Consider the following 21,322-nt stretch of genomic DNA (forward strand, 5'->3'; position numbering starts at 1 on the left):
ACACAAAAAAAACTCAACTACAAGATAAACTCCAAAAAATATATATTTAATCTATTCAGTGATACCAGAAGAGAACGGCTTTGTAGCATCAGACTTTCACCTACTTGAATGAAACTTGCTACAATTTTACTATTCTCTGATAAAACTTTTTTTTTTCCCTCAAGACAACTCAATGTGAGTTGCACTTGTTTTATTTAAGCCAGAAATAAATGATATATGTATACGATTAGTGACATAAACAATATAGCTTAAATAGTTTAGTTTTAATAATACTCATTAGAATGGGTATGCTAATTAGTCATGAGCCATTTGCCTTACAATAACCATCACTGTATGATAAACACAAACCAATAAAATGAAGATTTTAAATGTTCTCAGGGACCTTTTTTAATTGAAAAAAGTGGCCCTGCTCAAGACCCTCAATTAGTTTGGTGTCTGACTGAAACATCCCTAATAAATCTTTTTAAGTATTTTAGAAAGATTGTTGGAATATAGTTAAAGTGGCAGATAAAACTACTCACACTTTGAGTTTTCTCCCGAATTATTTTTGCCTCAACTTCCCACTGTGGTCGTCCATCTAGAAAGAGGGAGAGAAACAAAACAAACCGAATAAACCATTTACATTGTTAATGTTCTATGGGTAAAATCTCTTATTACAAACACAATAAGTCATCTACTTTAATTAAAAAGTGTATCACTATTATAGGGCTGAGTCTAGGTAAGAGATAATCACTAGTGACAACTTCCATTTCATTTCAGACCCATATAAAATGTGGTGCAACATGTTAACTAGCTTTTTCTATCAAGACAGGCTCTTTTCCCTCATTTTTACATTATAAGATTCATGAATGTGGTGCAGTTTAAAAAGGCAGAGAAGCCCCAAACAGATCATTTTAACAGCTAATAAATATTAATCTAATGTCCAAATGTCCTGCTGTTTGTCTTGCCTTGTTAACATTAAGTCGAAAGAAATGGGACAATTATATTTAGTCTAACATATTTTTTTTAAATAACAGCTAAGAATCTAAAAAAGTTAAATCTGGTCCTCTGGACATTCAAAAAAAAACAAAACAAAGCAAATCAACAAAAAAATGTAGAAACGTTTCGTCTCTCATCCGAGAGACTTCTCAAACCATCGTTCCTCTCTGTCCAGGATGTGAACATCTTCATCCCTGAAAGAGTGACCGCTGGCCTGGAGATGAGAGAGGAGTAAAGGAGGCCATCTTTGTGAAAAGAAATCGTCAATCATTAAACAGGGGTGGAGGCCTACGTGTTCAACTGTCCCCCTCTTACAATGCTGTGATTGCTAGTATCACTCAGCCCTCTGTGAACAGTAAACAGCCATCAGTGTGCTAATGATCCATTGTTATGCTGATGGTCCTTCTTGAGCATGTGATCAGCTGGTTTTGGTTGTCAGCAGCAAAACTGGTTGATCCACCCTGAGACGGTGCTATTTAAGAGACTGAGCTGAATACAGCTCCTCAGACTGAGGAAGTCTCTCGGATGAGAGACGAAACGTTTCTACATTTTTTTGTTGATTTGCTTTGTTTTGTTTTTTTTGAATGTCCAGAGGACCAGATTTAACTTTTTTAGATTTTTCTACCTGGATTATTGAGCATGCATCAGGAAACAGCTAAGAATCTGTCCAAGTTCTCCTAAGAGGGATTTAATGATCTGACCAGCCATTTTAGAGGGAACTGTTTGAGGAGAAACAGTAGAGATTAAAACACTAACAGACAAATGGGAAAAAATAAATAAATAAAAAATAATAATAATCCCAGTAATAGCAAAAGAACAAAAGTTTGACAACTTAAGGACTGAATAGCCTCAGAGCTAAAGAGAATACATTTTATAGTGTGCTTTTGTAATTGCATCAAGTATATTTTGCACCTGCATGTCCTCTTCCACAAACCTAAAGGATTCCCTCTCCCCACCCCCAATTACCACAATCAGACATCTGCAACATCTCTGCAAAGAGCCCAAGTCTAAATGAAGATTCATACAAAGGCTGTTCAAATGTTAGCCCTGTTGAACGTAAGCTCTTCAGCTTTCTACCAAAACTCAGTCAGCTTCAGAGGTTAAGTACAAAGTAGGTGTTCTGATCTTACCAGGAAATTATCCTGAGATGTTGTAATCCGCTGACACACAAGGTAGTTTTAACCTTAAAGAAATCATCTTTGTTGTGAAGGTAGAGCTTAACATGTTGATGACAGTATTTTTTTCTTCCTCTCTCTGAGCAATGACCTTGACAGCTGACAGCGGTGCATTATTGCTGCGCAGCTTGTTGACATTCAACAGGCAGGAGCAAGGGCCCCACATGCTCCGTCAGACAACAAGCACAGACAGGAGCTTCATACCACAGTAAAACAATAACTCAGCTCATCAAACCACCATTCTTTCTCTCCATTCTAAGGTGAAAAAAAAAATGTGTCCTCTACTGAGCTAAAAGAATAAACAAAATAAGCACAGGTAAGTAGAATACATCTTTATAAAAACATAATTCTACAGCTTTCGCAACACCAGCGTGCCCCTGTCCGTAGCTCTTCAAGGTAGACGTGGTTACAGCCTTAAAAGACGAATCCTTTGTATAAACACTCGTGCTTGTAAAACTGAAAGACTTCTACCAATTATGGACTTTTCAATTTCAGTGCATGATGAGGAACTCAAGTAGCTTTCAAGCTGAGGTTTTCTGTAAGAATGCATGTACACCCACCCCTGAAGGAAAGGGGATTGCTGGAGTACATTTCAATGCACAACCAGTTTACGACTCAGGCTCATACCACATCTTCCCTTCCCTCATAGTTCACCTCATCTTATTGCACAAACGCAAAGTCGGTAAACTGAAATAACATTTCCTCGAATCGAATACAGTACATTTTAATTTTGTTATTTTTCTTCAAACTTTAGCTCAAATTTAGGGAGGAAACTCGAGGTCTAACATTATCACAGGAATAAAGATGTTTTAGACAATATTTTATTTTTCATAAGAACTTAGTGCATGAACTGTTAAGTCGACAGAAATGTTTTTAAGTACCTCAGCAAAAGTTTCATGAAATTAAGTTTTTACATATCAGAAGGTACTGTAGTGTTTTCCTTTATCGTTATCATTTATCATTTAATCAAATCTAAATAGAGCACTAGTAATTTTGTTGCCGTTGTTTTACACTGCAGTAATTTAAAACCATGCAATTTCTGTGTACAAGCAGCAGCAGGCCAGTCACTCTAGTTTGCTGTGAATATACTTTCACCTTTCAGTTAGTAAGTAGGTACAGTACGGTGGAAATATGTTCAATACAATCCTTTTGTTTCTTTCCTTACTACTTCAGTGTCTTTCTGCAGTGATTCAGAGAGATTAATTATAATGTAGGCTGTCAACTACACAACCACAATGAACATCGTGTTCCTCTTCACTTAACAGTTTTTCTGCCTCTTCCACAGACCAATGACTTTATGCAGTAAGAGGCCCAACATTTCCCCAACCTGAGATGTGACACTCCAAGGCTTCCACTCACTGCTTTTCTCCTCCATGCTTCATTAGCTAAGCCTGAACAGAACTTGAACATATTCATCCTGGCAAAATATTTTTATTAAAAATCCTAAAGTAAGACGCTTGCTCGCAAAGACAACACCACTCAAATCTGTTGCCATGTGTGAACTTGAAATTGTTGCTCTGCATCACAGAAGAACCTTGGGCAGGTAGAGACACATGCCATTCTTGTAAAATTTCCATCCAGCATGAGCATAAAGTGGCACTCAAAAGAAGGAAATATGGCAGCAAAAAAAAACTGTGGCTTAAAAGAAATGGGTTTAATGTCAAAAAGTGTTTAAATAAATTAGGTACTTATAACAAATACAAATAAATGTTTAAGCAATAATTTAGATCTTTAAATGTACAATCACAAATACTTATTGTCCTATTTGAAATAACTCTGAACAGCCTCAGTATAGAAAAACAGAAAACACTTATAACCAGACTGACTAGGACTCCGTCTATTTACTCTCAGTTCTGCTGTGTCCAATGTGGACGAGCTAACTGATCTTTTGGGTTCTACATGTACAAACATTCTGAAATCTGTTGCTCCCCACTAAAGTTTAAACAGACAAAGTCTCCATCTCAGCCACGGTTAAACGAAACCACCAGCACTGAGACGTCAGTGCAGACGGGTGGAGAGAAAATGAGGAAAGGACAGACTGCAAGTTTCACTGGATATCTTCAAAGACAGCATAATAAATTATCAGAGAGCTGTTAAAGCTAAGACTAAGACTGCTTTTTATCTAATGTGGATTTAAACAAGAGTCACAGACCTCAGATTCTTTTTAATGTTATGTTGTGAATCCTTGTGATGCTAATCATATTGCTAAATCCCTTGCACTGTGTAAACAGTTTTTAAAGTTTTATTGAGAGAATCTGCTCTGAGACCTTCAGCAACCTTACTTCCTCCATCCTCAGCTGCCTTTGGACAGACTTTTGGCATTTTAAAAGGACATTGTGCATCATACGCAGCCTTCTAATTCACCTTTAAACAGTGTTTTCCTCTCGTCTGTTTAAGGACTTTTTTCACATACTTGGTCCATTAGTTGTTATCCTGATGAACTTGTCCCTCATCAGGTTGTGTCCCAGCTACTTTTAAACATGTTGTGGTGTAGTCACTCATAAAAAAGAAAAACCTTGACCCAACAGTGCTCTTAAACTTTAAACCTATTTCTAAACTGCCTTTTCTGCAGAAAAATTTAGAGCAAGTAGTTTAAATCAAGTTGACTTTTTTTTGCCAACAACATTGTTGAAAAAGTCCAGTCAGGTTTTAAATCAGGCCACAGCACAGGAACAGCTCTTTTAAGCGTTTTTAATGATCTTCTTTTAACTGCTGTTTCAGGGAATTCTACTGTTTTAGCACATTTAGACCTTTCTGCTGCCTTTGATACTGTGGACCAGAACATCTTGTTGTCACGGCTTGAGGAGGCGGTTAGTATAAAACCACAGTTTTATCCTGGTTTAGATCCTACCTGACTGATGAGTTTTTCTGTTCATTTAGGAGAATGTTCGTCTGCAGCTCCTCTGACTTGTGGGGTCCCTCAAGGGTCTATTTTAGGTCCACTGCTTTTTAATCTTTACATGTTGCTTTTGGGGTCCATTTTTAACATTTCTTTTCAATTAACAAGGTTAAGTCAGGTCCTCTGGACGGATTCTTCTCAACGAAGAAGAATCCGTCCAGAGGACCTGACTTAACCTTGTTAGATTTTTCTACCAGGAGTATTGAGAATGCATCAGGACATTTCTTTGCTTTGCTGTTGGTATACAGTTGTATCTGCCCATTAAGTTAAATGGGTCACTCCACTGGAGCCACTCTTGAACAAACCAAACGATATTAAAGTCTAGTTTAAACTAAATTTACTGAAACTAAATGAAAAGAAAACTGAAATCATCAGTTTTGGTAAATGTAATGCACTTGACACTCTTGGACCCTTGGCTTCATACAGCCAATCCACTGTCAGGAATCTGGGGGTTATTTATGATAGTGCTTTTAAATTAGACAAACAGATAAATGCAGTTGTGAAGTCCTATTTCTTCCATCTAAGTCTCATTGCCATGGAGAAGTCATATCACATTTTCAGAGACCTTGAAAAGATGATTCATGCTTTTATTACCTTTTGTTTTGATTATTGTAATGCTTTGTATGTTGGTTTATATACATTTTGTTTGACAATTTTTCTTGTTGTAGTTGTGTGTTGTATTGCTAACTTTCTTGTGTTTCTAATTTCACAAAATGAATTTCCTTGTTCTTATTGTCTTACTGTTTTCATTTTAATTTGACTAAATTGCAAAGCACTTTGGTCAACTTTTGTTGTTTTTATGTGCTATATAAATAAATTGACACAGACATTGACATTGGGGTCAAGGAGGCCAAAACCCATCACTAATGGCAATAGTACAAACAGCAACACATCCACTCTAATAACTACAGCCAATTTAAAACAGCTAACAACTTGCTAGCATGCATATCTTTAGACTGTGACAAGAAACGGAAGCACACACACAAAATCCAAATAGAAGAATCATTTAGAGAACTGGATTTTGAGCAATTTAATGAAATCTGTCAGAAATCATTAAATATGTGCACAAACATGTGGTTTCAACTGTTTCTACAAAAAAGTCTTCCATGTACCTCAAGGAACAGTCACTTCGCTGATACAATTCTTACCAGGGCCTTTCTCCAGGAAGATAACCTTGGACTCTGGGAAAAAGTTGGAACCAGTGATGGCCATCTCTTCCCCCCCACTGACCAGACAGCTTGTTAGGCTGGATTTCTCAACCTGGGGCAGCTCTTGAGCTGAACGCTGGGCTGATAAACACAGAAAGGTAAACAATTTGTTCAACATATACAGTAATCTAACGCAACACTTTGCTTTGTTGTAAGGTGCAACAAAGCAAAGCACCGGTATTTAATTCTTGTGGCTCAGTGCATGTACATAAGGTGTAAATGTGTTTATATCTTCTAACTTTTAGTTTAAAAAAACTGAAAGAATTAAAAACATTCTTTGATATTATTTTATATAATCTTATAAGATAATGGCACTCACAACACTCTACAGGAATGGAGGCAGCCTGCAGTGACAGCACCTTCCCGTTGGGTTGAGGGATGTGCACTCGGAACACCACACGGACCCGAGTGTTTTTTCTTCCTATATCAGTCTCCCCCTTCCGCAGCTCAATGTCTGAGTTCCGCAGTTTAAGTATGCCTGCACAGTCAATGCTGCAAGGTAAAGGGAAAATAGTTGGTCCCATAGAACACTGTCAGGAAGTAAACATGGTGGACATATTTAAGTAGTTGTTGTAAAAGCCAAGGAGTGATTAAACAACCCACAATCTCAGCAGGAGATACACAATGAGAACCAGTGTTGTAATGTTGAATCACAAACCAAAGATGCATGTTAATATGATGTATTAGTCATAAATAGGGTAAAAATTCCTACCAAGTCCATTCCTATAAATTCCAGAGTAAATGAAACCAGATTTTTTTTTAAAAACAATTATTTGACTGTTATAGGTCGTAAATAGAATAGTAAAATCTGGTGCCCTTGCTGTTCATTTGAATTTTTTAAAAAGTCTCTATATTTAATTTTGAACATATTGCACCTGTGTATAATTGAAAACTTGGTAATTTTGTTCTTAATGTGGCTTCCACCGTGGTGGTAAGCTCGTAATGTTGTTATGAATAATGTGCACTAGGGTTTCTGGTATGACACCTACCTGGCTGACATGTTGTTTTCAGGAAGCAGAGGAATTTCGAGAACTTTGGTGCTGGAAAGCAAGACTTCTTGGCTAGCTGTGGCTACAGTTTTTCCAGTGATTCGGTGCACCTGGTAGAAGGCGTGTGGCCTCAAGTAACGGTCATCTGCTGTTCCAATGAACATCTGCAGGTTGACGGGTTTCTCACTATAGCCAATAAGCTGAAAAATGACAGTCAGAAAAAGAAAAACAAACACCAAAAAAGAAATGTGAGTCTTTGGATTCCACATGATGAAAGGTGTGAACAAAAAAATACTCTATTCATTTCAATGCATGGGAAAGGCTTTCTCATATGGAAAAAAAAAAGCCAGTTTCAGGGCGTTGTGATGTTCTTGGATATTCATCTGGCACTTTGGCCTCCTACTAGACTGACACTAGTGTTTTAACTGTTAAATTTCCCATTACAAAAAGAAACTCTTTATGGAAATATGGTCAAGGGAAACCATGTTCAACCTAATTGTTTCAGAAACTTTTTTTATTCCAGTTTAACAGAAAATATTTGGCTTATTCTTAAATATATACTGAAAGTATAATCCTAAATGCATTCAGTGAGAGATCAAAGAGAAAAGGACATTTTATAGTATTTGTCACCTACAAAAGTTGCCAGTAAAAATGTCAGTAGCATTTTTAATTCCAACGATACATGTGTGCCAAAATGGTTGGCAATGAGTGCCAAGCTGTCGTTCCTGAGTGCTGGCACATTGGTCTCTACTCAGAGGAAAGAAACTTTGATGAAGGAAAATGTTTGCATGTTGGGTAAAGACAAGGATAAAATGGAAAGGAAAGCAGAGCCTTTCCTCTTCAGAGGGACAGAACAAACACCAGACCACACAATCCCACCGCTGTTGAAATGTTGTACTTGGCAGATTCCGTGACGGCGGGATGGCATCCCCCCACATTCACGCAACCACCATACAGCTCTCAAATGGCCGCACCCCCAGTTTAGATGGAGGACAGCTCACTGAGGACAACAGAAGAACGGGGCCTTTCATTGCTGTTTCAACATCATGACTGTAAAGCTTCAACCTCTCTACAGGCGCCGTTCTCCCTGCAAGTTTCTGTCCCATGTTCTTGTGTCAGTGTTTAGAACAAATGCTTGGTGCATAAAGGACAGAAAGGTGGCAAGCTTAAAATTCACCATTTACTGTTTCAAAACACAAGATCTCAAGTTCTTACAAGAAGCTTGTGCTGAATTTTGAAATTCTCTTTAGATTATCTCACATTTTGCTTCTGAGACATCCCCCTGTGATGAAAGAATTAAGGCACGAAGGTTAAACAAAGACGTTAAAAGTGGAAAGTTGTGTGACCAAGTCAATTATCTGAGATTCAATCAGTCAAGTACTCTATTACAATTTTAAATGGAGGCTTCTTTTTCTTTGATGAATGTAATGCACTTGGTGACAGTGATGTGCAGTTTGCACAGAAAAAATCTTAGTATAATTTCCGAAAGAAATATTGAAAATAAAAAGGCACATGTAAAATGCCAATATTTAACAATTTAACAAATTTTTAAATTGAACTAAACTAAATTGAACTGGACAGTACAAAACTGGATCTCAATTTTAATTTGACTGTACAAAACTTACTTTGAATATATACATATATACATATATACATATACATATATACATATACATATATACATATACATATATACATATATATATATATACATACATATACATATACATACATATACATATACATACATATACATATACATATATATTGCTTTTTATACTTAGCACACAGATGACTTTAGATGTGAATTAACAATTTAAACTAATTTATTTGAATTAAAAAAATATGCAAACTTTTGATTTTAACAAATACATTGTTACATTGTAGCATCTTGTTTTGAAACTTGGATTACACAGATGAACAAGTTTTTGCTTATTGCAGCAAAGATTTGCTACATTGAGGTATGCTGACACTCCTTTTACCGCATCCTCTGAATCCATTTTATTACAGCTTATTGATGGATTTATTAGAGAGCATGACTGAATAAACCAAAAATTCACATAACTTTTGGGCATGTTTATGCGTCAGTTGATGTGAATAAGTGCAATATGAAGTACAAGAGTGAACTACATCTAAAATCTTCTCAAGCAAAAACGTATACAAGCACCATTGCAACACATATCTCTAAATTAAAATGTATAAACTTCAAGAAAACAATTTCTCACTTGCTGAGATTATTATATTTTTTGCTTACAGTTAACAAAAATACAACTAAATGCCTTTTTATTTATTTTTTTATTACAACCAAAAAGGGCAGCATGATGCCGCAGTTGGTAGATCTGTTGCCTCTCAGTGAGCAGGTCGCCCTGGTTCAAATCCCAGTCAGGGGGCCTTTCTGGGTGGAGTTTACATGTTCTCTCCGAGCATGCGTGGGTTTTCTCCAGGTACTCCAGTTTCCTCCCACAGACCAAAAACATGCATGTTAGGCTGATTGGTAACTCTAAATCGTCCCTAGGTGTGAGTGAGAGAGAGAATGGTTGTTTGTCTCGTTTGTCTCTATGTGGTCCTGTGATGGACTGGAGACCTATCCAGGGTGTTCCCTGCCTCTCGCACAGTGGTAGCTGGACATGGGCACCAGCGATCCCCATGACCCAAAAAGACAGAAGCAGGTAAAAGATTGATGGATGAATTAAAATCAAAAAAGTCCAGTTACCTTCACTAGGATTACTGTACCTTGAATGACTGATACCCTACACCAACATAACAACCCTTGACCCATGTCAAATTGGGTACAACACAGTAAAAACTGAATTACAAATGTATGTAATGCATGTACATTGAACATATTCAAAAGGAAGTTGTACCAAAAAGCAGCATGAAACCTATAAAAAATAACCACGGGAAAATCCAGTAAGATCTTAAGAACCAAATAAAAGTAACATGTTGTTTACATGTCTAACAATATAACAGGTAATTATTAGGCATCCTGGCCAGAATCCATACATTCCCAAACACAGTATTATACTTTTTTTTTTTCAAACCAAGTAACAAACTAGTAACCTTCGTGGGATCCATTTCCAGATCCATGTGTTTTCCAGACAGGACAACAACTGAAGGAACGTATCCAGCAGAATGGACAGACATTATAAGAACAAAGAAAAATAAAATAAAATAAAATAAAATAAATAAATCTAATTGTTTACATTTATGTTTATTGTTAGTGCTTCTTTTGATTTTTTTTAATGCAGTGGTAATTTAATGCAAAAATTTTAATTTAAACTACCGTTAGAGCTAAACATGTTTTAGGGGTTTCATTAGAGCAGGATTTCTGGTACTGCCCATGATCAAATCTCCCCCGAAACCCACTTATAATAAAAGGTTTTACAAAAAAGATTTATTGCTTCAAATACTAATCAGTGTCATTTGGAAGCAAGTGTCAGCCAACAGCAAGTTTTGACTTGTCATTACCTTGTCTATTTCAACATGACACAGATGTAAATAAAAGTACCTTCAAGTCATGTTTGTTACCCTTCAGCAATGCAGTACAAAAAGCATTTGTTCCAGCTGTTATCCAAGTTTTATTGGCATAATTTTTAAAAAGAGCCACAGAACTACAAATAAATAAAAAAACCTGATCTGAAGTTATAAGAAAAAGTCATATAAAAATGAATGCCAAGCCCTGATATCAGTTTATTAGATGTTCTAGGTTTACATTTACAACTTGTCAGTCCTATACTTTAGGCTGTCACCAGTAAATAAAATATCTCTTGCTCCTTCTTCTCATTTCTCCGAGGGATCTTATACACAGAAAGAATTTGTTGTGGAGCCAAAGGGTTGACAACCATGTACTCAGCAGCAGCCCAGAAATCCTTTCTCATTAAAATGATCAACTTGGAAAACTTACAGTAATTATTGTTCCACAGTGGCAGATAATCAAACAGAACTTTCTATACATCAGAGTTGGTTCAGTCTGTCAGTCTCAGTCAACAGTCCAATGAAATACAGGTGTTTTCTGATCACTGTTTCCTTAATCCAGTTTAATTTAGATGAAGTATCTGAATGGGAGTTGGTGGGAAATTGTCAACAGTTCAAGCCAGGAAATATAGGTCACACAAGCATTTTGCAAATATCAAGAAATTTTCAAAGACCACAGCTTTCCACATTAGTGTACATATATTTGCTTTTCTAAGCCAATCACCTTTTAAATAATTCATCAGAATTATGCATTACACTTAATATAAATAAATCCTTGTGATTTTTCTAGTGGTATTGTTAACTACACTACAGGGCACATATTTGCATTTTCATTTCAAATAATGGGTAAAGCTCTCCTTGCAAATAGCAGACAATGTAAACAAGCACACACGACCCCATCACTGTAAGCTTCTCTATGTGTATGTACACGACACACAACACACACATCCTTGAGTTATTCCACATTTCTGACTTACCCCTCCATCACCTAGATCTAAGGTTGAGTGTGAAATACCACAGGAGGGTGATTAATGCACTTTTTACCCCTTAACTGTCTGCCTTCCAGAAAGCCTTGAGCCCGACTGGTAAATAAACAAGTCAGGCCTGATAGAATCTGTTCTTATTCCACGGTGACATTAAAAATCGTCACAAGACCCCAGACCCATGCTCACTGAAGCATGTAACTAACTTCTGACTTCCAGCATCTGATTGTGGATCAAGTTTAGGATAAACCCTTTCCCTTAAAATAAAACTGCTGGATATGGTTACATACTCACCTTCCACTAAATAAAGTCCCCATTTATTTTTGGCCTTCATCTGTTCCACTGAGCCAGTAATAAGGCTAGCAAGCTGAGGGGAAAACATGTCCCCACATTGCATACATACATAAATGGCTTGCAGGCATATCCACGTTAAACATCTACATTTTTGTTTAGAATGCAAAAAACAAAGAAACAGCCATTTAGGGCCATTTTACATCATTATTGGTATATTAATTTTTGAAATATCTAATAGGTACAGATAGCACCACCTGCTCTATGCAGCAAAATCCTACCTATTTTCAACCTGACATTTATCGTGTGTTTATCTTTTTCCCAGTGTATCATCTTATTTTTATATTTTCTTCTTCTAGCCCAATCTTCTTTCCTCGTTCCTTTCCTTCCAACTCGTTTCCTTTGTCACTCTCTGCTCTCTGTCCCTGTCCTAGCCCTAGCCTCTCACCTTACTCAGCTCCAGCCCTCTGCCGTAACATGACACTTTCTCACAGTGAGCGCCTGACTCTGCTAAGTTGTTTCCCTGTGTTGCTCCCCTGTTGCCATGGTGAGACTCCCTGTGTGTATGCAAGTGCGTTTGTGTGTGTCAGAAGCTTATAGACCTGCTTCAGTGTAAACTACAGTCCTAAAGCTTGTGGGTGCTAGTACAGAAAACTGGATTTAAGCCTACAGGAAGCCGTGCTTCTTGAATATGTGATGTGTGAGAGACAGAAAGAGGGTATCTCTGCATGTGTGTGTAACAGTCTGGTTAACAAGTGTGTGCAACAGATGTAGAAACGGGAGAAATGGTGGTCAAGGTCACACAAGGTCCCATTTTATCTTGCAGTGGTTTCCCTGGTGTGGCACTGTGGCACCATGGGATATATGGACAGAAACACACGCTTGCTGTTTGCCCAGCACACGAGCAAGGGCAGTGAGAGCCAGAGGGCTGGTTGACTGTTTGTTTAAACAAGGTTAATACATGTGCACGCTCATGCACAAACTGACACATGCACACACAGAAGGGTTTACTGTATACAGCATGAGGGCTGTATATGGCCTTGTTATACTAGTCCACACTCAATTCCTTTTATTCCCATTCTATCCTCCCTCCCTTTTACACACCTCTATCTCCCTCTCCTCTTCTCAACAACAGTTTTTTTTCTGTCTGCTAAGCCTGATTACCACAAATGAGAGTCAAGCCTCTAACATGTTTACATCAAATAGAGCCCTGGGGCAAAGCAACATTAGCTCCAGCCAGTTCACACAGCGTAAACTGCACAGCTCTGCAATGTTATATGCATTCCCCTCACCACTTTTAAACAGTATAGGGAATCTGAGAGTAAAACAAGATCAAGATATTAAATAAAGCTGTGGGAGGTAAGAAAGAGTCAGCTCAAGTTTGAAGGTAGAATACAGGGAAACAGAAGCAGAAAGGAAATGGTTTAGCGCTGCTGAAAATGAGAAACTGAATGACATGCTGGAATGGACAGCAATGAGGTCATGGTTGTGCATATAAGCTCTAAAATCAAAATCATGTAATACATCCACGCTGGTAGACATGAGGTTGTGGTGGAAAAGAACTGTTGTTTTAGCTTTCAAATTTTTCTAACTAGACATCATAGCTTAATTTTTTTGTATTGACTGCGGCAACAGGTTGACACACTTGCAAAACATTTTCCCCAACTTAATATGCAAAAATTATTGTACTTATGTGCACTTGTTTTACCTTCATACTATGTAGTAAATTTGTAAGCAAGTGCATTATTGTCTTTGCTATGTCTGTCTGCCTGTTTCGGTTGGATACGACTGTCTCTATTTGTAGACAAATTTGTAATACCAGAGGGGCTCCTTATATTTGTGTGGGCACAGCAGCACTCAAATAAGCTGGTTAAATATGCCCAAGGATACCTCAGCCTTCAGCCAGAGAGGCTTTGGACTTATATGTCTCCTAGCAACAGGTGTGCCGATTAAGACCTGCAGCTAGACCCAAAGAAATAGCTAAAACAGCCAGTCACAGAGGTAGTCAGTGCATGTTTAAATTATAAAGTTGAAAATGCTGGGAATTAAACTACAGTTCTAAGCAATTCAAGCTAAATGCAAAGTCCTGAGTCTTAAAACAGCACCAGAGGAGCTGGTAAACAAAGAAGTGTGCCCATGATAACTCACTACTTTGCTTTTTAACTCTGCTCTGGAGCTCAGACTATTTTATTTTTCTGTTGACTAAGCAGCTCAGTGGTGCACTGATCTGGCCTGGTCAAAAAAGGAAGTCATCACTACATCCAGATGGCAGCTATGGCATCATTTGGTGACATCACACCACCAGAGACAAAACTCAAGGCGTGCAAAAATTCTCAAAGACGGAGGATGTTGATTCTACAAAAAAAGCTTGCGAGTGAATATCAAAGAAACAAAAAAACCTAAATAAAACCCTACAAGTAAAGTTTACTTTAAATATGAAGTAGGTAATTTTTTGACCCAACTTTATATTTAGCATTTGCTGAAGTGCTGTTGTGATCTTTTTGTAAAAAGTAAAATCAGCAGCTCGTTGTTTAATAATGGTGATTTTTACTTCTACATTAAAATACAATGTTGCTTATACTAAAATGGTTAACAACATTAGGGGAGGCGTTGAAATTTTGGTTTAATTCACAAAACATCAAATAAAAACAGAAAAGTTGAGTACATGAGCAATGTTTAAGTTAGTAATGCATACATTTAAATAAAATGCATTAGAATGAAAATACATATTTTTTTAAATGTTTCTTTGACTTGGCACTCATCACATTTTGGTTCATATAAACCAACTTACGCACCCACACATTTTGGTTGCGTGCACAAAGCTCTGCAAACCGCTGCTGATCAGAACCAAATGCTATGTGTGCTTCTCTCTCGAACACGCTACCTACTCTGTTCGTGACAAATTACTGCTGTTTGTATATATGATAATGAAAGTATTCAGCGTTCTTCATTTTTATCAGTAGTAACAGTAGCATGCTACCATTTCAGTAGCAGCTGAGAAAAAGTTCCACCAATCCATGCAAATACAAGCCACAGTTTAAAAAAATTATAGTTAAAAGTAACTATTTAGACATAACTGTGTGTAAACCATATTAAAGAATAAAAATTAACTTCTGTTTTGATGCCAAAAAATAAAAAAAGTCTACTTTTCTCAAACTTAAGTATAACCAACAGCTACACTTACTTTCAGGGCTAAACTTGAAAATACTGCAAACAAAGTTTCAGCTTGGTTTGAAATAACTTTGAAACTGCCTTGTTTGATGTAAGACAAACTGCCTTCAGTCACTTGCTACATCAAGTAAAATGCTATCCCCAAATAATTTCCTCTGGGGATGAAAATGAGGGCAAGCATGGCAAGTGCTTGGCTGAAAAAAAAAAAAAAGGCAGTTAAATTATGCATTGTCACATATGGCAGGACTGAGTCTCGGTCTAACGGAGGTAGAAATGGTTAATGATTTGCCTGAAGGGAGCCTGCATGACTGAATGTATGAGGACATAGGCTGTTTCTAAAGCAACAAATGGCAGAAGTCTGGAAGTCCTTGTTGTTTTAGGAAATTTTGTGTCCACAGCTGTTCAAGTGTTGTATTTTATCTTACTTGTTAAATCTTGCATAATATGCATAATCTGCAGTGCCTGAGTTCACCTTATGACTTATATACTTCCCATCAACAAGCAGTTCACACATCTACCCAACACCCAATTTAAAATCCAACAAAATACGAACACACTTTTTTTTTTAACAACGTAACCAATGAGGATCAACAATACTTAGAAATATAAAATGTCATATTTTACACTGCAGTGTGTGTATGCAAGAGTGAAAAACAAATAAAAAAACTGATTCCTTGAAAGAATGCATATACCTGGCCACCTTGCATGTCAAATCTTTAAACTGAGATCATGTGACTGTTGTTAGTTCTCAGTGTGTTGGAGGTGGCTCATAACTTTTAACACACCAAACGTTAGCTCAATATCTTTAAAATCGATTGAGTGAAGGCAATATTTGTGTTTGATAAGGCTAATAAGCTGAGGTGATCTTTTTGAAACTGGTTGATTAGAAAAGATGTACATTCAATAATTTTGTTCTGGAATCTGACTAAAATTCATCTAAAAGGTCATGAATTAGTTTGCCAACAGACTGACAAACAAATAAATGCATACTGACAAACATACACATTACATGATCAATCACCTTCCATGGAGGCAGTTGATAAAAATACATTGTGGTCAGTGGGTTGTAGTTGGCAATATATTTGGTGACTGGACTACTGACCAACTTGTCTGTCTAAATTCAGCCATCGTTAGGTTCTGCAACAGTGATTACAAAGAAGCACTAGGTCTTTGCTGCATCACACGAGTAAAAAAAAGCTTGTGACTAGGATTTAAAAATATTCATCCATCCATCCATTATCTTTACCCGTTTATTCCATTTTGGGTCACGGGGGTCGCTGGTGCCCATGTCCAGCAATCACTGTGCGAGGGGCGGGGTACACCCTGGACGGGTCGCAAGTCCATCACAGGGCCACATAGAGACAAACGAGACAAACAAACATTCACTCTCTCACTCACACCTAGGGACAATTTAGAGTTACCAATCAGCCTAACATGCATGTTTTTGGTCTGTGGGAGGAAACCGTAGTACCCGGAGAAAACCCACGCATGCACGGAGAGAACATGCAAACTCCACCCAGAAAGGCCCCTGGACCGGGGTTTGAACCAGGACCTGCTCGTTGAGAGGCAGCAGCTCTACCAGTTGCGCCACCGTGCTGCCCCATAAAAATATTCATTAGACTGAAATATTCTATAGCTTATTTTTTCTCGCTCTTCTCACCTACATTGTCACGAGAGCTATCAAGTGACAGACTAGCTGACTGGGCTATTGTCAGCCTGCCTGCCTTCTCAGCCTATGTCAGTAGACTGACAGACTTGCTACAGGAAAGGATATATGTGATGATATTTGAGCGCCAAGGCATCTTCGTATATAAATCTATGTTTATGTAGTTAACGGATTGATTTACTTACTGTAGCAACTATATATCCAAAAGACAACTCAGGTAAATTAATGTTTGTATTCACTGTGGACTGATAGCTGAAGAAATGCAGATTGGTTTGAATGCAGCCTCTCTTTCTTAAGAAGACTGCTGGTTGTAACATGCACACTTATGCACAACAAGACAAGATGTAGGAGCAAATAAAAATAAAATATAAAATTTACAAAGTTTGCATTTGGGAATGATTTGTAAAGTTTGGTTGAAAAGAGGCCCAAATCTAAAGAAGAAAAAATATATTCATAAGTTACCTTGACAATTGGATGGCCACCAGATGCTGCTTTGACAGCTCCCCGACTGCCTTCAGTCTCATAGTGTGCACGGTGGTGGGCTTTGGGTTGTACCTCTATCTTCAGTTCATACTGCCCAAACTGGCTTGGTAGTGGCCAGTCTAAAGGAGGCAATGAGGAGGTCCTGAGGAGGCAGAGCCACAAGCACATAGAAGAAGAGATCATTAAAACTTTTGTAGCTCTAAAAGTATACAATGGTGTTCAAAAAATATGAACAAATACTACCTAAAGAAGTTTATGGCTAAACTAAAACAGAATTTTGTCAATGCTATAGAAAGAACAGTCTTAGTAACAATGACCATGGACATAGCAATAAAATAAATGTTATGGGGGGTCACAGTTTCCATATAAACAAAAACAAATATCTACACATTCCATTCTGCAGACAAGTTAATCATTTAATATCATGTTGTAAAGTCAAGCAGAACAGCATCTTCTTAACTCTGCTTTAGACAGCGCATTTATAAAGCCATCTAAGAGCTAACCGAAAGCATCAGAAGATTATAAATTGGTACTCCCCCCTTGAGAACTGATCTTGTGCAGTAGGGACAAAATGGTGGTATAAAATGCAGTTTGCTTAGTCCCATGAAACAGTGAATCACTGGAATGCCCACATGCATTTATTTTCTTCTGAAACCTAAAATTTGTAATAGGTCAAGTTCATACGCTGAGAGTGAATCATCCCCGAAGTGGAACTTTTTTCTGAGTCTTTATCATTAAAATGTGTGGGTCAAAGAACGAGTTAAAGGACAAGGGTGTGATTTAGACGGTACATAAATTACTGTGTCTGAGTCTGTGTGTATACAGCACGTGTACGTTTTATGTCCAGGTCATCATAGGGGCATAGTATTGTGTGTTTTTCCTCAGTGCTTCTCTTTTTTTGTTATCCGAGTAGGCCACCATCATATTTGAACAGCTGCATTCAAAAATAAAACACTCAATGGCCTTCTCGTCAGAGAAAAACTGGGTCCCTCTATCCAAGTGCAGTAGATCAGTTTCTCCTCAACCCACATTGTTGCCTGGCATCAACAATTAGTATTAAAATCATCTTAACCTTTTCAGTTTCTTGACATATATAATGGTGCTGATTAGGATATATTTAAACAGATTATATATATATATATATATATACACACACACACAAACCGGATTCCAAAAAAGTTGGGACACTAAACAAATTGTGAATAAAAACTGAATGCAATGATGTGGAGGTGCCAACATCAAAAGTTTAAACTGAGAGAATGTATCATTTTAAGGGAAAAAATCTGTTGTTTCCAAATTTCATGGTGTCAACAAATCCTAAAAAAGTTGGGACAAGTCCATTTTTACCACTGTGTGGCATCCCCCCTTCTTCTTACAACACTCAACAGACGTCTGGGGACAGAGGAGACCAGTTTCTCAAGTTTAGAAATAGGAATGCTCTCCCACAGATCACACAGGTCAATTTTTTTTCTTCACTCTTTAATGTATAATAGACTGACACAAAACACTTCAAAGACTGATTTTTGAAATAAAACACTATTTCTCAGATATTTGTAAACTTTTTGTACAACTACATATATCTTTGCATGTAATAAATCTTTAATATTTTCCAGAATACCCAAACTCTACATAATTTAATTTGCTAAAACAACCTTGCCAGATTATGTAAATCATATTTGATCATGAATAAAGATAAATTGTTGCAATAAAATGCAATATAACTCTTGGATTTCATAGTTCTTGTGTTTTATTTTACTGTTAAGTAATGTAATCAATTGGCAATCAGTGGAAGTCTAAATTATGAGATTTTCCATTTCAGTCATAATAACTCAAATGCGCATCTGAAGCCACATCAACAGAGGAATTGTAGCTTTCATATTTTTATGTTTTCTTGTGTTGTCATGACATAACCACCAAGGAAGTGTGGGTTTGCATGGCTGCAACAGTAACAAGATAGAGGACAGGGGAAATATGAGCTCGTGACAGAGAAGGAAAAGGTGTGGACTAGGTTTTGACATCATGTAACTTTTCTCAAATGTCTAAGTTAGAGTTTTGGTGCACCTGGTCAGTTCTATTCCCACAACCTTTAATTGGTTAATCTTGTTAATTACATGAATGCCTATTTATTTTTATTTCACAAAATAAGTTGTCAAATTTTCTCGCAAAACCTAATAATGACGTTGTCTTGGAAGTCAATACAATAATTCTGTCTGACTCGTGGCACACCATTCATTAGCAAAACACAAACTTTAACCAATACATTTACACCATCAGCGTGATGAGAACACCTTTGATGATGCCAAATAAAAATTTATTTTTCATCCTAAAATGCAAACTAAAAAGTTCATGTTTTTTCCCCCTCTTCTTAAAGCAATTCCGTAACTATCAAATTGTATCACAGTTCGTTCTAAGACTTAAGCTGTACATGCCCCATATTTAGCACCAAGTAAAATGACAGTTCAAAAAAGGCTTATAATAAATAAAAAGGCCATTATTTTATTATTATTAGGAGCTAAGGAAGTAAGGCTAAAGCAATTCTTTGCTGTAGCAGTGGACCGATAATCACAATTTTCATCCCATCCCCTCTAATTCGCCCATTCCACCTGGCCATCTGTTAAAGAAACACCCCAACACACATGCAAGCACAGGCAACTAGACACCCTTTTCAAACGGGGCTTCAGCCCACCTGATTTTCCTCTATACAAGTCCCATCTGGCGTCTTAGCTGTAAGAACACGTTCACTTACAAAGGTTCAAATTCAAAGATTAAATTGTGACTCATCACAGATCTGACCTTGTTTTAGTCTGAACAGTGTTAGGTCTATGTGAGCAAGCGTTTGTGTTATGTCTATGGATCCATCTGTGTGTGTGTGTGTGTATATTTGTGTGTGTGTGTGGTTGCCGCCATGCCATATGTGCCCTGTGCTGATTTACAGCACCAGGGGCCAGTGCACACAAACAAGGCCTCATCTTCATCTGCCACACACATTGAAGAGCTGGCCGCCAATTTTTTCTGCTTTTGTCTGTATGTTGTAGCATGTAGCAATTTTAACTCTTCCCCCTCACGAAAAAAAAAGTTTATTATTTCTTCATGAAAAATGAGAGTATTATTGTAAAAACAGCTGATCCTCAGCCTTGATTTAAGAAGTGTTTTCAGTTTTGTTCTGTGGAGAGCGCAATAAATTTTCTCTAAGTCACAGGTTTACAATGTCTTTTTAAAGAGTAGCTGTAAGAGTTTTTTTTTATTTAACTGTTACCAAGATTAAATAATGAATTCAGTCACTTTGCAGGGGTGGCACATATACAATAGCATTTAGCAACCATTTTTGTGTGTGTCAACAGTAAAGTGAAAGTTTCATATCATCATATCTTCATTCACATTAACGCAACATGAAAATCTTTAGGGTTGTTTTGCTTCTTATTTTCTCTTTCTTGTATGTCTGTATGTATGCGTCTGTGCCCTCATAAACCCATAGTATGTTCTTGTTGACGCCCACTCTGTCTATCTTCCACTTTACAACCCAGCAAAACATGTGCAGAGTCGTCAGTGTGACAATCCTAAAAGCCAGATGACTACAGAAGGAAATCTCAAAAAAAGTTTGTTACCTCTGGCCTTTCATTACTTCTTGGTGTACAAACTACAACCTCACATAAAGTATGTGGTACCTTTTCTGAATCAACTGGTTTATGCAGACAGTCAGCATACTCATTTTGCACTATCACAAATGATTGGGTTGTTTGTGGAAGGAAGCAGAGGAACCCTTACGCGTATGTACAGAATAATTTTTTAACATTACATTTACCTTGCCGTCAAGTCAACATGAATTCTCTCTTCTTTTTTTAAAGGACAAAGTAAGTGTAGAGTTACATCTAAGCCACTGAGACGTTAATTGCAGAATTTAGTTCTGAAAGAACAAATATCAGTGAAAGGCACAAACAGGTTTTGGGGCAACAGAGCAGGGCCTTCACCTGCTCTGCTCCTCATCTCTGGAACTCTCTACCCCCT

General features: G+C 37.3%; 1 protein-coding gene across 1 annotated transcript in view; it reads right to left on the reverse strand.

Annotated features, from left to right (window-relative positions):
• nfatc3a (nuclear factor of activated T cells 3a) overlaps window positions 1-21,322 on the reverse strand; it is a 63,535-nt gene that overhangs the window by 17,081 nt on the left and 25,132 nt on the right. Inside the window, exons 3-7 of the mRNA XM_037690699.1 lie at window positions 17,297-17,459; window positions 7,250-7,449; window positions 6,580-6,752; window positions 6,201-6,341; window positions 522-577 (exon numbers count right to left, since the gene is read on the reverse strand). Of these exons, the coding sequence (XP_037546627.1) occupies window positions 522-577; window positions 6,201-6,341; window positions 6,580-6,752; window positions 7,250-7,449; window positions 17,297-17,459 (733 nt within the window). The remainder of the gene's footprint in view (window positions 1-521; window positions 578-6,200; window positions 6,342-6,579; window positions 6,753-7,249; window positions 7,450-17,296; window positions 17,460-21,322) is intronic.

The sequence above is a fragment of the Nematolebias whitei genome, chromosome 2 (assembly GCF_014905685.2).
Source record: "Nematolebias whitei isolate Nwh7 chromosome 2, NemWhi1, whole genome shotgun sequence".
NCBI classification, from domain to species: domain Eukaryota; kingdom Metazoa; phylum Chordata; class Actinopteri; order Cyprinodontiformes; family Rivulidae; genus Nematolebias; species Nematolebias whitei.